Source organism: Mus pahari, chromosome 17 (genome assembly GCF_900095145.1).
Source record: "Mus pahari chromosome 17, PAHARI_EIJ_v1.1, whole genome shotgun sequence".
Taxonomy (NCBI): Eukaryota; Metazoa; Chordata; class Mammalia; order Rodentia; family Muridae; genus Mus; species Mus pahari.
Window position 1 is genome coordinate 3,526,471 of NC_034606.1, and position 12,200 is coordinate 3,538,670.

Sequence of the window (12,200 nt, forward strand, 5' to 3'; positions counted from 1 at the left end):
GAGAGAGAGAGAGAGAGAGAGAGAGAGAGAGAGAGAGAGAGAGAGAGAGAGATGGTATTACCAGACACAATTACATCATAAAGGGTCTAGCCTAATGCATCGCTTCCTTCCTTGATGCAATAGTTGGAGGAAGTGGACCCCTGCCTTGTGTCTTTGTTTTGTTTTTCTCTCCCTAGTCTTTTACTCTACTCCCTATCCTCCATGGTGTGAACTGCTCTGCTCTGCCCCCTATCTTCCATGATATGAACTGCTCTGCTCTGCCCTCTGTCTGCCATGGTGTGAACTGCTCTGCCTTGCCCCCTATTGCTTTCCCTGTCAAGGGAAAAACCATGAATAATTCCTTAGGTTGCTTCTATCAGGCATTATATCACCATAACATGAAGTTGAAATGGCATGCTAGCTATCCGGGGATACCCAACCTGGCACATTTAAGACAGGGCCTCACTGTGTAGCTCTGGCTGTCCTGGAATTCATTATGTCCTTGTATATGCTCCAGCTGTCCTTGAACTCACAGTGATCTGTCTGCCTCTATCTCCAAATGCTGGAATTAACAATGAGCACCACCACACCTGGCTACATTCTCCAAATCTTTGATCCAGAGCTGAAGACAATAGTAGAGACCACAACTTGGAGGGCGGCCGGTCCCTCTGTGGATACTTTCCACATTGTGTTGTCCATCTCAGTGCCAAGCTCCTGCTCATACCTGTCCAATTCCTGGACTCCTCTTTTCCATCTTACCAGAGAGCTTGCCCTCCGGGAGATACCGGATAAGAAAAAGGCCGAAGTAGCCCACCAGATCTGGCTGCAATCCGAGTTTGTGGGCCATCACCTTAACCAGGAACAAGCAAAAGGGGAATATTGGGTTAATAGCCACACTTGCGGGCTGTGACGGCAGGCTGGAAGGGTCTGGTGCACACCAACAGCGGATGCTTTTGCAGGCCAACAGACATGCAAAGAAATATTTTGGAATCTAAAAATGGCTCAATACTTCTTACAGTTTGAATATGAAGTGGCCTCTGCAGGGTCATGAACTCTCAGTAGCCAGCAGGAAACTGAATTTGGAGATTATGGACACCTTTGGCCATGATGCTATTGTAAATTCATAGGGCTGGGACTGGAAGGTCCTAGGCCAGTTTCACTTCTGGCCCAGATTCTTGGCTTCCGGGCTGTACATCCCTGTCACCATGAGCTTCACCATGATGGAGACACCCTCCCGAACCATGAACTAAAGCAAAGCCATCCTCCGTGAACCTGGTTCCGTTGGGCCATTGAGAGAAGTAGCTAATGAAACATTGGTTCTAGAAATCTTAGGAAAGTCGGAAGTCAGAGTGAATAAAGGCAAAATCAGTGCCACCTGGGCCCCACTGAGGCTGGATGTCCCTCCTCAGGTGTGGACATATTACTGGACTGTCCTAGAGTTTATTGTCTGATGGGGGATAGCAGCATTCTCCACAAACATCTGTTTTCTAGAATCTAGCCCTGAGGCTTGCCTTCCTGTATGCACCAAGCAAAAGGCATCGTCCATTACTTGGTGGCGTATAAAATCGCCCATACTGGTGTCCTGGCATCGCCCATCACTCAGTGGCATATAAAATCGCCCATACTGGTGTCCTGGCATCTCCCATTACTCGGTGGCGTATAAAATCGCCCATACTGGTGTCCTGGCATCGCCCATTCCTCGGTGACGGCGTATAAAATAGCCCACACTGGTATCCTGTTTCGACACCCAGGCCTGCTTCTCTGTGATGCTTCCTGCCATGGTCCAGTGTGATTTGCTGTGACCTTAGTCCAGTGTAAACCATTAACTGTAACTTACTGCAACCATGACTCCATGGAACCTCCAACGCCAGGTCCAGGATGTTCCTCTTTGAAATCATTTCATTTCAGCCTCTTTCATTTCAACATCTGTGGTTTTATGCTTACTACTAAAATGTGATCTCACAAAAAAGTTTAGAAAAACAACCCACAAATGTACCTCCATTCACTTTTCCTCCGTAGGGGCCGCAGGCCCCTCTGCTCTCTCCCACTGTACTGGCTAGCTTTGTGTCAACTTGACACAGCTGGAGTTATCACAGAGAAAGGAGCTTTAGTTGGGGAAATGCCCCCATGAGATCCAGCTGTAAGACATTTTTCTCAATTAGTGATCAAGGGGGGAGGTTCCCTTGTGGGTGGTGCCATCTCTGGGCTGGTAGTCTTGGGTTCTATAAGAGAGTGGACTGAGCAAGCCAGGGGAAGCAAGCCAGTAAAGAACATCCCTCCATGGCCTCTGCATCAGCTCCTGATTTCTGGCCTGCTTGAGTTCCAGTCCTGTATCCTTTGGTGATCAACAGCAGTATGGAAATGTAAGCCGAATAAACCCTTTCCTCCCCAACTTGCTTCTTGGTCATGATGTTTGTGCAGGAATAGAAACCCTGACTAAGACACCCACCTAGCCTCCACGCTCAAGGCTTGGCTTGGGAAGAAGGCATTGATTGCCCCTGGAGTACAGCTGGGCAGAGGGACAAGGCCTTGCAAGGCAGAGCTGCTGACGGCCACATCTGAAGCAGAATGCTCTAGGGTCTTATCTCTGTCATCCTCAAACTGACTCAAACTCGGGTCAGGCCTTGGAGCGTGGCATTAGACCTCTGGGCATGGCTTCCTGTGTGTGAGAAGAGTCTTCAGGAACCCCCTGCCACTCTCTGCCAGGCAGGGCCTGCCCCTGCCCTCTTGGGTATGGCTGTTCCAGACTCTGCCAAGCACTGCCCTCCTTCCAGTCCCACACGTCCTGAGACAGAGCCTTCTGTATATGGCCAGAGTCCAGCCTGCTGGATGCCAGGGAGGTAGCCACAACCTTAGGAAAACCCTCAGAGGTCTTAAGAAGGATAAAATCGAGCAGGGTCCTGAGGATGGGCTACACCTTGGCTTTCTCAGTCAGTTTTCCCTTTTTGGGTGATTTATATACAGCACCTCTGCAGATATATTGTCCACAGAGTAAAATAACTGGCAAGGAACTCCTGGAAGGTAATCTCACCACATCCAAGTCTCTGCCTCATAAGACCTGTTTCTGCATTTCTAGGAGCTGGGGCTAAGCAAAGTTTACCTCCAAGACCCTTTCAGCCGTATCTGATGTCAGAGCTTCCACTTTAACGCTCCTTCCATCAGGCAGGAATACAGCCAGCTTGACATTCTGGATGGTGATATTCAGTGTGTGCTGTAAATAAAACCACAGAAGTCAGTTTCCACACTCATTATGGAGAAGGCCAGCACTCCTTGCCTGTCCCCATTGTGTGCAGGTCCATGATGCCTGAAGTGAACCAGTACCCAGTGCAGAGGTGTTGGAGTCCTTTATGGGACTGAACAGAGGTGAAGGGGGCTCTGGAAAGGAGTCAAGGCAGAGCAATAGTTGTGAAGTCTAAATTGCTTCCAAATAAAACAATAGAGCATCTATTTTGGAAGGAAAAAACTTGCTGGTAAACTGAATTAACACACTTTACACATGTGTAAGTACCCTAAAGTCTGACTCTGTGGCATACTCGATGGGTGGGACTTTTCCCCACAGCAACCAACTCCATCCCCCCCCCCACACACACACCTTTTTAAGACAGGGTCTCTCTATATAGTTCTAGCTGACCTGGAAGTTTCTCTGTAGACCAGGCTGGCTTGGAACTCACAGAGATCCCCCTGCCTCCAGAATGTGACTAAGGGCATGTGCCATGCTACCTAGCTGACTCAAGGCATGCCCCATGTTACCGAGCTGACTAAAGGCATGCCCCATGTTACCAAGCTGATTTTTCCAGCACCTGAACACCAGATGGGCACTCAGAAATCCAGCTCAATGCTGGGATGATCTGCCTTGTGTTCGTATAAGACACTATGAATTAAGTCTCAGCACAACAAGATTGCCCTACTGCAGGCACCTGGGAAGTTCGGCTGCCCATCTTTCTTCTCAGCTTATTACAAATTCTGGAGGGTCTCAGGACTCACACTCAGTCTCCACAGTTTGCTAGAAGGAGTTGAGGAGTCTGGGGAAACACTCTCCTTATTATTGCCAGCACATTATAAAGGAGATGTCCAGGAAAGAGCTAGATGGAAGAGACACTTAGAGCAGGGTTCGTGGGGTCTCTGTCATCTCAGCACCTCCATGTCTTCATTGTCCTGGAAGTCCTCTCAACTCCACTGTTTTGGGGTGTCTTGTGGTGATTCGGCTATCCCTGGCTATCATGTGACCTTGTGTAAATCTGGCCCAATCGCTTCCCTCTCTATACCTAATTCCTTCAGCTCTACAGTAAGGAGTATAATGCCGTCCACCTCAGAGGATATGGTAAGGGGATGCTGGAGAAACAGGAGCAGATCCCATCACAGACACTCAGGTGCTCACTGTTGTTAGAGGTAGGATTGAGGAGAAAGTCACATTGGTTTCACTTAGTGGCGACAGATATTAAATAAAGGAGTCAAGAACGCTCCAGCATCTCAGTGGGTATCATTCTTATCTAGAAGGCACAAAGTTCTAGGCTTGATCTGCAGCATTTCAGAGACTGTACAGTGGAGAAGCAGAAGTTTTCCGTGTTCGTTCCTGAGGTAGTTAATCCGAGAAAGCTCAGTTATGGCCTCACATCTGCCACATTTCTGCTGCTTCCACAATGCACCCTATCCTTTCACTGCCGGAGAAATGGAAGGCCCGTGGCTTCTGGAAAAGGGGGCCCTGTGGCTTCCTGGTGTCCCCAACAATAACCCAGTAGGGCAAACTGCCCAAATAAGGAAGTCGCCTTTGGTTCCCAGGGCACAGAAGTCTCTCTTAATGCCTCCTCGGCCTCCTCTGTCCTCTAACCTACTTCCCATGGCTCCTAGGCACACTGAGGTTTGTCAAGCAGGAGCATGAAGCGGTCCTCAGTCTATTGACTCTAGCTTTGCCTTTTCAAAATCCCTTTGTTTCTAAAATACACACGGAACGAAAATCCAGGGCATGGTCAGTTGGGGAGTGAATCCTGAATACACAAGCCAGGGACGATGACAAGGAGGCACGGGGCGCTGCATCCACCAGAAACATTCAGCAGCACAAAGGATCCGAGGCTCTGTGGGTTTGGATCCAGGTCTTCTGCTTACTAGAAGCATGTCAACCCAGGATAAACCTCTCTCCTCACAGACTGAGAAATAAGGGGGCACCCGGAACCTGGCGCACCAAGCATAGGGTCAAATCCAATTTACCTTTGTGGACGGGGAACAAAAGTTGCCCTCGATGGAACCTTTCTCATGCTCTCCCCCTGCTCCTGAGCCCTGAAAGGGTCACGTGACTGCTTGGCGTTAAACACCGAGAGGCAGCAGGCACCACACTTATCAAATATCCAGGCAGCAAAACTGCCTCGTGCCTGCTTGGTGGGCTTCTCCACCATCTGGCAGACCCCACACTCCTGCTTATCTCGGCTCTTCAGCCTCCCAGCAGCTCAGCGGGGCAACCTCACTGCCCCTCAGAAGTCCCTCCGGTTCTGCACTGATGACATCTGTGTGTTGCAGATCCGTCACTTGGCTCCTGTGGGCGGTCAGCCTGAGCGCTGGGTACAGTGAGACTCAGACCCACACTCCATGGGAACCAACTACTGATTTCCTTTTACAAGTGCCAGCCCTGAGCCCCACAAACAAGCCTCAAGAACTTTTGTTTGTGGTTCTTATACCTGATGAGGGGGTAGCTAGAGAATATATACTCTCCCTCATGCCCACTCTGGAAACCTTCAAGACCAGCTTAGACATCACCTTTTTTAGAACACCTTCCCAGCTGTGATGGTTTGTACATGCTTGGCCTAGGAGGAGGCACTATTAGGAGGTGTGGCCTTGTTGGAGTAGGTGTGTCACTGTGGATGTGGGTTTTAATACCCTAGTCCTAGCTGCCTGAAAGTGAGTCTTCTGCTAGTGGTCTTTGGATGAAGATATAGGACTCTCAGGTCCTCCTGCACCATGCCTGCCTGGATGCTGCCATGCTTCCCACCATGATGATAATGGACTGAACCTCTGAACCTGTAAGCCAGCCCCAACTAAATGTTGTCCTTATAAGAGTTGCCTTGGTTATGGTGTCTGTTTACAAAGTCAAACCCTAAGACAGCATCCATGGTCCCTCCTCTTAGGTCTCACAGTACCTCATAGAAACAACAGTATGTGTGGACTTCATTCAGGTAAACTGGGACCAGCAGGGCCCACCAATGCTGTGCCAGGGCTGTGGGGAGAAACATCTTGACTGGTTGCTAACTCTCCAACATTGTGGCCATGCACCAGAGTGCTTGATCAAAGTCTGTATTTGTGGGACACTGCAGACATTTATTTATATGCCTAGGACATTTATTTATATGCCTGGGGATTTCTCTGTCACCCCAAGTGAGCAGAGCCCTTGAGCCTGACCATCGTTACTGGTGCCTCTGCGTCTCTAGAGAAGGGCTGGTGGACAGCCACCCCTTAATACATATTGGTTTAATGTAGATGATATGAGATAAAACAAGACATGGTGCATAACAGAACAACCTTCCCAGCTCAAACTTAATTTCCTTTCCAAATTTTTAATATAAACCTCTCTTAAAGACAACTTGAAGGCATTGGGGACTTAGCTCAGTGGCAGACTGTTGCCTAACAAGTGCCTAGGTTCAGTCCACAGCCCTGACAAGGGGGATAGGGGGGTAGGGGAGTAGGGGCAGGGGCAGGGGGAGGGGAGGAGGGAAGGGCAGGGACATTTAGGAGAAAGATACCTGGAGTTAAGGTGAAAACATCAAAAGGAAAAGCCATCTTTGAAAATTGCAAAAGAGTCCCGGGCCTGAGCCCAGGACAGTCTGACAGTGTTCAGCATAGTAGAATGGACCCAGCCATCACGGGAAGCAGAGGACGCAATCCATTCTACTTAAGCCATCTCAGGGTTCAGCCAAGCCAGGAGCACTGCTCAGGGACCATCACAAGAGATAAGTCACTTTGTGATCACTAAAAACTGCCTTCCAGCAGGATCCAGAAAAGGGAATGGGCCTGGCTTCAGTCAGGAGGGTGCTGACCCCCTACTGAGCACCATGCCTCCAGTGAATGCAAGACAGTTTTAGTTTAACCCTCAAAGCAACCCCAAGAGACGGGAGCTCTGCTCCCCATTTTCAGCTGCAGAAACCATATGTAAAGAGGTTAACCAAACCCAGTGTTGTTGCCACTCATGATCCCAGCAGTTGGGGGGAAGAAGCAAGAAGTTTGCAAGTTTAAGTGAGCACTGTCTCAAAGAATAGGAAAGAAAGGAAAGTGGGGACTGGGAAGTGGAGGGAATGGGATGGAGAAAGCAAGAGAAGAGGGGAGGGAAAAGGGAAATGGGGAGGGTAAGAGGAGGGGGGGAGAAGGGTCTGAATGGAGCTGGGTCTTGGGCTGCTGACTGGAGTGGACAGAAGCTGCTGGGTCCCTGAGAGACACTGTGGCTTATGCACTGCTGTTAGACAGACCACACTGTGCTGGTCTTAGGACAGGGCATTAATGAGAAAAGGCTCAGAAACAAGATGCAAGATCCAGAATTAAGATCCAGTGACTCAGTGACAGTCTGTCTCCAGCAGCATGCACCAGCCAACAGCGAGTTGCAGAGACCGAGCCAATGAGCTCACAAGAACTGGGCTGTGGCCAATCAAAAGAAATGCAAGGGAGAAAAAGTATGGCCAACACATGGCACACACGTGCAGAGGAAGCAGGAGGCCCCCGTGCACATAAGGACGGTGATGGAGACGACATGTATCCATATGAAGACAGAGAGCAGAGAGAGGCTCCGGCTGAGAGGTGGGGGAATTAATATAAATGTGAGCTGGTAACGCTCAGTGGGAGAGAAACACGAAGCCGGGACCGACATGAAATACATCAGAGCTCAGAAGAGAGACAGCACAAAGGACAGCCGCTGGGCAAAGCTCTCCTAGAACGCCAGGAAGTCAAAGTACTAAAGACCTAGAGCCAGGAAAAAACCCTTTAAAGTTCCTGGAAGAACTAACCGCAAAAACAAAATTCTACAGCACTAATAACTCACAAGAGATACTTTCTGAATACAGGAAGGCAAAAGCTGCAATGTACCCTCAAACTTATGTTTATATGTGCTAACATACAGTGAGCTCCAACACTTCATCATGAAGAAAGAAAAAGAATACTTAAAAATCAAACCACTATACCATGGTCGGGCCTTGAGCCGTTTTTTTTTCTGTTCGACTAGGTCAGTTAACACTTGCACAGATGTGGATCCTTTTGCTTGTAAAGCTTCCTCAAGTCTTTGTAATTCTGGTCCCCTGTTAGGGATTGATGCTGCTGTGGTCTGGAGCTGACAGGAGGCCCTGGCAGGCTCGAGTTTTAAACTTTTGCTTCCCACTGGGGGCCCTGTTTCAGGAGGGTGTGGACCCTTGAGGAATTTACGGTCCAGCTCTGGTTCCGCTGGGCTCTTGGCTCTCTGTCTGCAGTGGTATGTATGAGCAGCCATTTTCCAGCACACTCTCCTGATGCTGAGCCCTCCCTACCTCGATGGACAGAAACCCTCTCCCGAGCCAATAAAAGCAGTTTGTCCTTGTTTCTGTCAGGTATTCTGGTCATAGCAGTGTGAAAGTGATTAATACAGGAGTCTGATCCAATAATGACTTTCTTACTAGGTAATCCCATCTCTTTCTGGTCAGTCAAGGTCCCAAGTACAGGCACAAAAATGCTTGCACACATACGAAGGAGCGGAAGGCTTCCTAAGCAAATGCCTTACCAAAGTTTCAGCCTACGCCATGAGGGACTTGTGGTTCCTTTGAGAGACCCTGGAAAAGGGTCGCCTTAGGCCACATGACTCAGGCTGGATCTTGTTAGAAAGGCAGGCAGGCAGAGCACGGCCTGCGGCCCGATGTCTGCGCCACAGTGCTTTTGGAGACCTTATCTACAGCTGTTGGGTCTCATCTCAGTACGGGGACCCAAGTGCTAAAACTTCAGCTCAGTCTCTCCTTTTCTTGAGACCAGTGTGGGCATGCAAGGCACTCAGGCTACAGAACAAGGTAGGCAAAGGCTGTAATGTACAGCTTAAGCTGTAAACCAAAGTCTAAGACACACGTCATCTCCCCGGTAGGATTCAAACAGGAAGCAGCCTCCAGACTACTAGAAAGGAAACCACGTGACCAAGTTCTGAAAGGCATGTGCGCCTGGGAAGCGGACTGACCACAGAGGGTGATGGCTTCAGGAAGGAAAACAAGCTTACCAGCTGCACCAGTGTTAAAAACTCAGTGAAGATATCACTCCTCGTCACACAGGGATCCGCAGTCACTGGAAGACAGGGAGACCAGACCAGGTGAGCACAGGCTGAGGTCTGTTAACTGCATCTCCCAGGAACTCTGACACCTTGCCCTAGGAGTGTGGCCTTCCAGGATGCAAGACAATTGACAGTCTGCCCCCTTGAGGTGGCCTTGGCAATATGAGCCCATCAAGTCAACTCAGGAACCCCACCCACTCTTCTCCAGCCATCCACGCTGCTCAGAAGTCACCTTGTTACCCTCGGGGATAATGACAAAACCATCACAAGAAGCAAAAACATATTGCCGTTGGCTCTAGAGAGTCAGTTTCATGAAACATTTGGTAATCTGAACATTTTAAGTCTTCCCAAAGAACCAATTGAGTTTTTCATCACATGGTAGGAGCTCTCTGCTAACAACACAAGTATTGGTCCACCTTACACTGCATAGTTGAGCACCACTTGTCGGAACTCCATAGAGAGAAATGGACCAAACCCCTGGTGCTGTGCTGTCGTTTCTTGCTGCTTCAGCAGATTCGGGCTGATGGACAGAGTGATGCCAGCTGAGAGAGACTCACATGCGAGGCAAGACCCATGGAGGACATGTGATGTTTGGAGGGAGTGTGAAAAGGACTTGGCAGACAGTGACAGAGGCTCAGCTCCATGGACAGTGACCAAGGCTGGGCTAGGCTTGCCTGCATAGCTAAACGCTTGTTAACCTTAAGTCTTCACTGACCTTCACTTCTCTGAGAGAGGCACAGCCATGAGCTTTTCCCTTTGGCCTGGCTGTCTCTGCTAAGTAGTGCCACTGCTCCTGATCGTGTTTGCTATCCCGACTACCGAAGTGGACGGCTGGGGTATCTGTGAAATGTTTTCCAGTGGATCGAGCTGTGGCAGCTGACCTGTGAACTGAACTGCCGATTTCCAGACAACACAGACAGGAGTTGCTCCAAAGAACCTTTCTAAACAGGCCCACCTCTCCCATATCCTTTCTTTCCCACAACCTCTGGTGGGCGGTGGACTAGAAGGGAGGTGAAAGCATTTAAGAACCATCATTAAAAATAGGGTTCGAAAAATCAAAGTCACAGACAGACATTACTGCCAATGGACATGAAGTCTCCTGGTCGGCATAATGGTAAAACCCTAAAACTAGATGGTGGTGATGGTTTGACGGCTTTTGTGATGAGGAAATTACACCGCAATCAAGCTATAAAACAGAGTTCAAGCACATACCATTTTGCAGGTAGCGTTCCAGCTGGTTCCTCCTCTCCTCAGCCATAGCAGCAGTCATTGCCAGATAGTACTTCGGTGGGAAAGGGGGCAGGCAGTTTCCAAACACCCGTCTCAGCTGAAAGGTGCCAAGACACAGCCACTGTGAGACACTAACGCAGAGTTGATGAGACACAAAGCCTTGTCTTAGAGCACTTTATTTAAACAGAAACATAAAATTAACCTTGTTGGTAGCCAAAGGAAGGAAAAGAGGCCATGAGCGGCTTTCAGAAGACTCTCTTCTAGGGTGTGCGCTCCACAGCTGCCCCGCAGCAGCCCAGATGCTTTGGGGCAGCCAAAGATCGTCACTCGTGACACACGTTTCCTTAAATTTTACAAATGAAAGATCAAAGATTATGCTCAGAGTGTCATTGTTTGAATTATCTCACCTTGTAGTCCTGGCTGTTCTGGGACAGCTAGACCAGGCCTCAGACTCGTGGGATATTCCTTAGATGCCTTCGAAGTCAGATTAAAGCTGTGTGCTGCCATTCTTGGTTCCTTTTACTCTAATTAAGGTGGCCACCTAAACTTAAATTGTGCCTTCTGTGTCATGTCTATGGGGTGGTGCTACTCACAGATGTCCTATAAGGCCGACATAAAGTCCAGGCAGCCCCTTTCCTCCTCCGACCATAGACCTGAACACTATGGTGACAATTGCTTTCATAGAAGATAAATAAAATTTATTTATTGTTTTAGTAAAGGAAACCACTCAGGTGTCAGTGTTGCACCTGGGAGGCAAAGGGGCTGAAACCTGACTGTGACCAGAGCCCCTGGCGTAAAGACTGAAACCAGCTGAAACCAGCTGAAACCAGCTGCAAGGGGAAGGAGGCCACAGACAAGACCTTAAACTTCTGTTTAGTTTTAGTCGCCTTGGCCATGATCACTGTATCTGACAATTCACGTGGTCCCTAACTTCAAAGCACATGGAGAACCTGACCACTTCTCTCCATTGCAGTAACCACTGAGCCGGTACAAACTACCACCTTCTACACCCTGGGTTATGAGAGCAGCCTTCTAAGCTGTCTCTCTGCTTCTCTGGGTGGCCTCCTATCTATTTCTAACACGGAGCATCTGAGCAATACTTCCAAAATCCCAGTGGAATCCTCACACTGCCTTGCTCAAAATCCTCCATGGGACCTCACCACCCAAGTCAAAGGACCTAGAACTTGTGTGGTGCAATTTAATACAAATGATGGTTTCCACAATTACATAACTATGGCTTTTGTGGAGAAGGACGTGTAAGTAAATTTATTCTTAAATTACTTAAATGAGATAAAAAATTTAAATTAGTTTCTAAGTCATACAAGCCACAGTCCAAGTGTTTGATGGACAGGGATATGTGGCAAGTTGCTATTGGACAGAGCGTGTATACAGCATCTCTGTTGGCACAGACATTTCTACCAGCCAAAAGTTGGTCTGAGTATGGAAAGGTTACTGACTGTCTGACTATGAATGAATCATAGCTTCCTGCTGCTTATGCTTGGCTGTTGTTCAGTTCCTAGAGAACCCATATTTGATGCCAGCATTTATTTTTGTGATTTAAATTTTAAAAGCACATCCTGAAGAGAATACACAATATTATCGACACATTAGAAGACAGTTTGGGCCGGGCGTGGTGGTGCACGACTTTAATCCCAGCACTCAGGAGGCAGAGACAGGTGGATTTCTGAGTTCGAGGCCAGCCTGGTCTACAAAGTGAGTTCCAGGACAGCCAAGGCTA

The 12,200-nt window shown here is 48.7% G+C and overlaps 1 protein-coding gene across 2 annotated transcripts in view; it reads right to left on the reverse strand.

The window, feature by feature from the left end:
* Snx31 (sorting nexin 31) overlaps positions 1-12,200 on the reverse strand; it is a 59,455-nt gene that overhangs the window by 40,062 nt on the left and 7,193 nt on the right. For both annotated transcript variants that reach the window (XM_021217170.1, XM_021217169.2), the window contains exons 3-6: positions 10,445-10,559; positions 9,182-9,246; positions 3,080-3,190; positions 739-829 (exon numbers count right to left, since the gene is read on the reverse strand). In XM_021217170.1, coding sequence (XP_021072829.1) covers positions 739-829; positions 3,080-3,190; positions 9,182-9,246; positions 10,445-10,559 — 382 coding nt within the window. The remainder of the gene's footprint in view (positions 1-738; positions 830-3,079; positions 3,191-9,181; positions 9,247-10,444; positions 10,560-12,200) is intronic.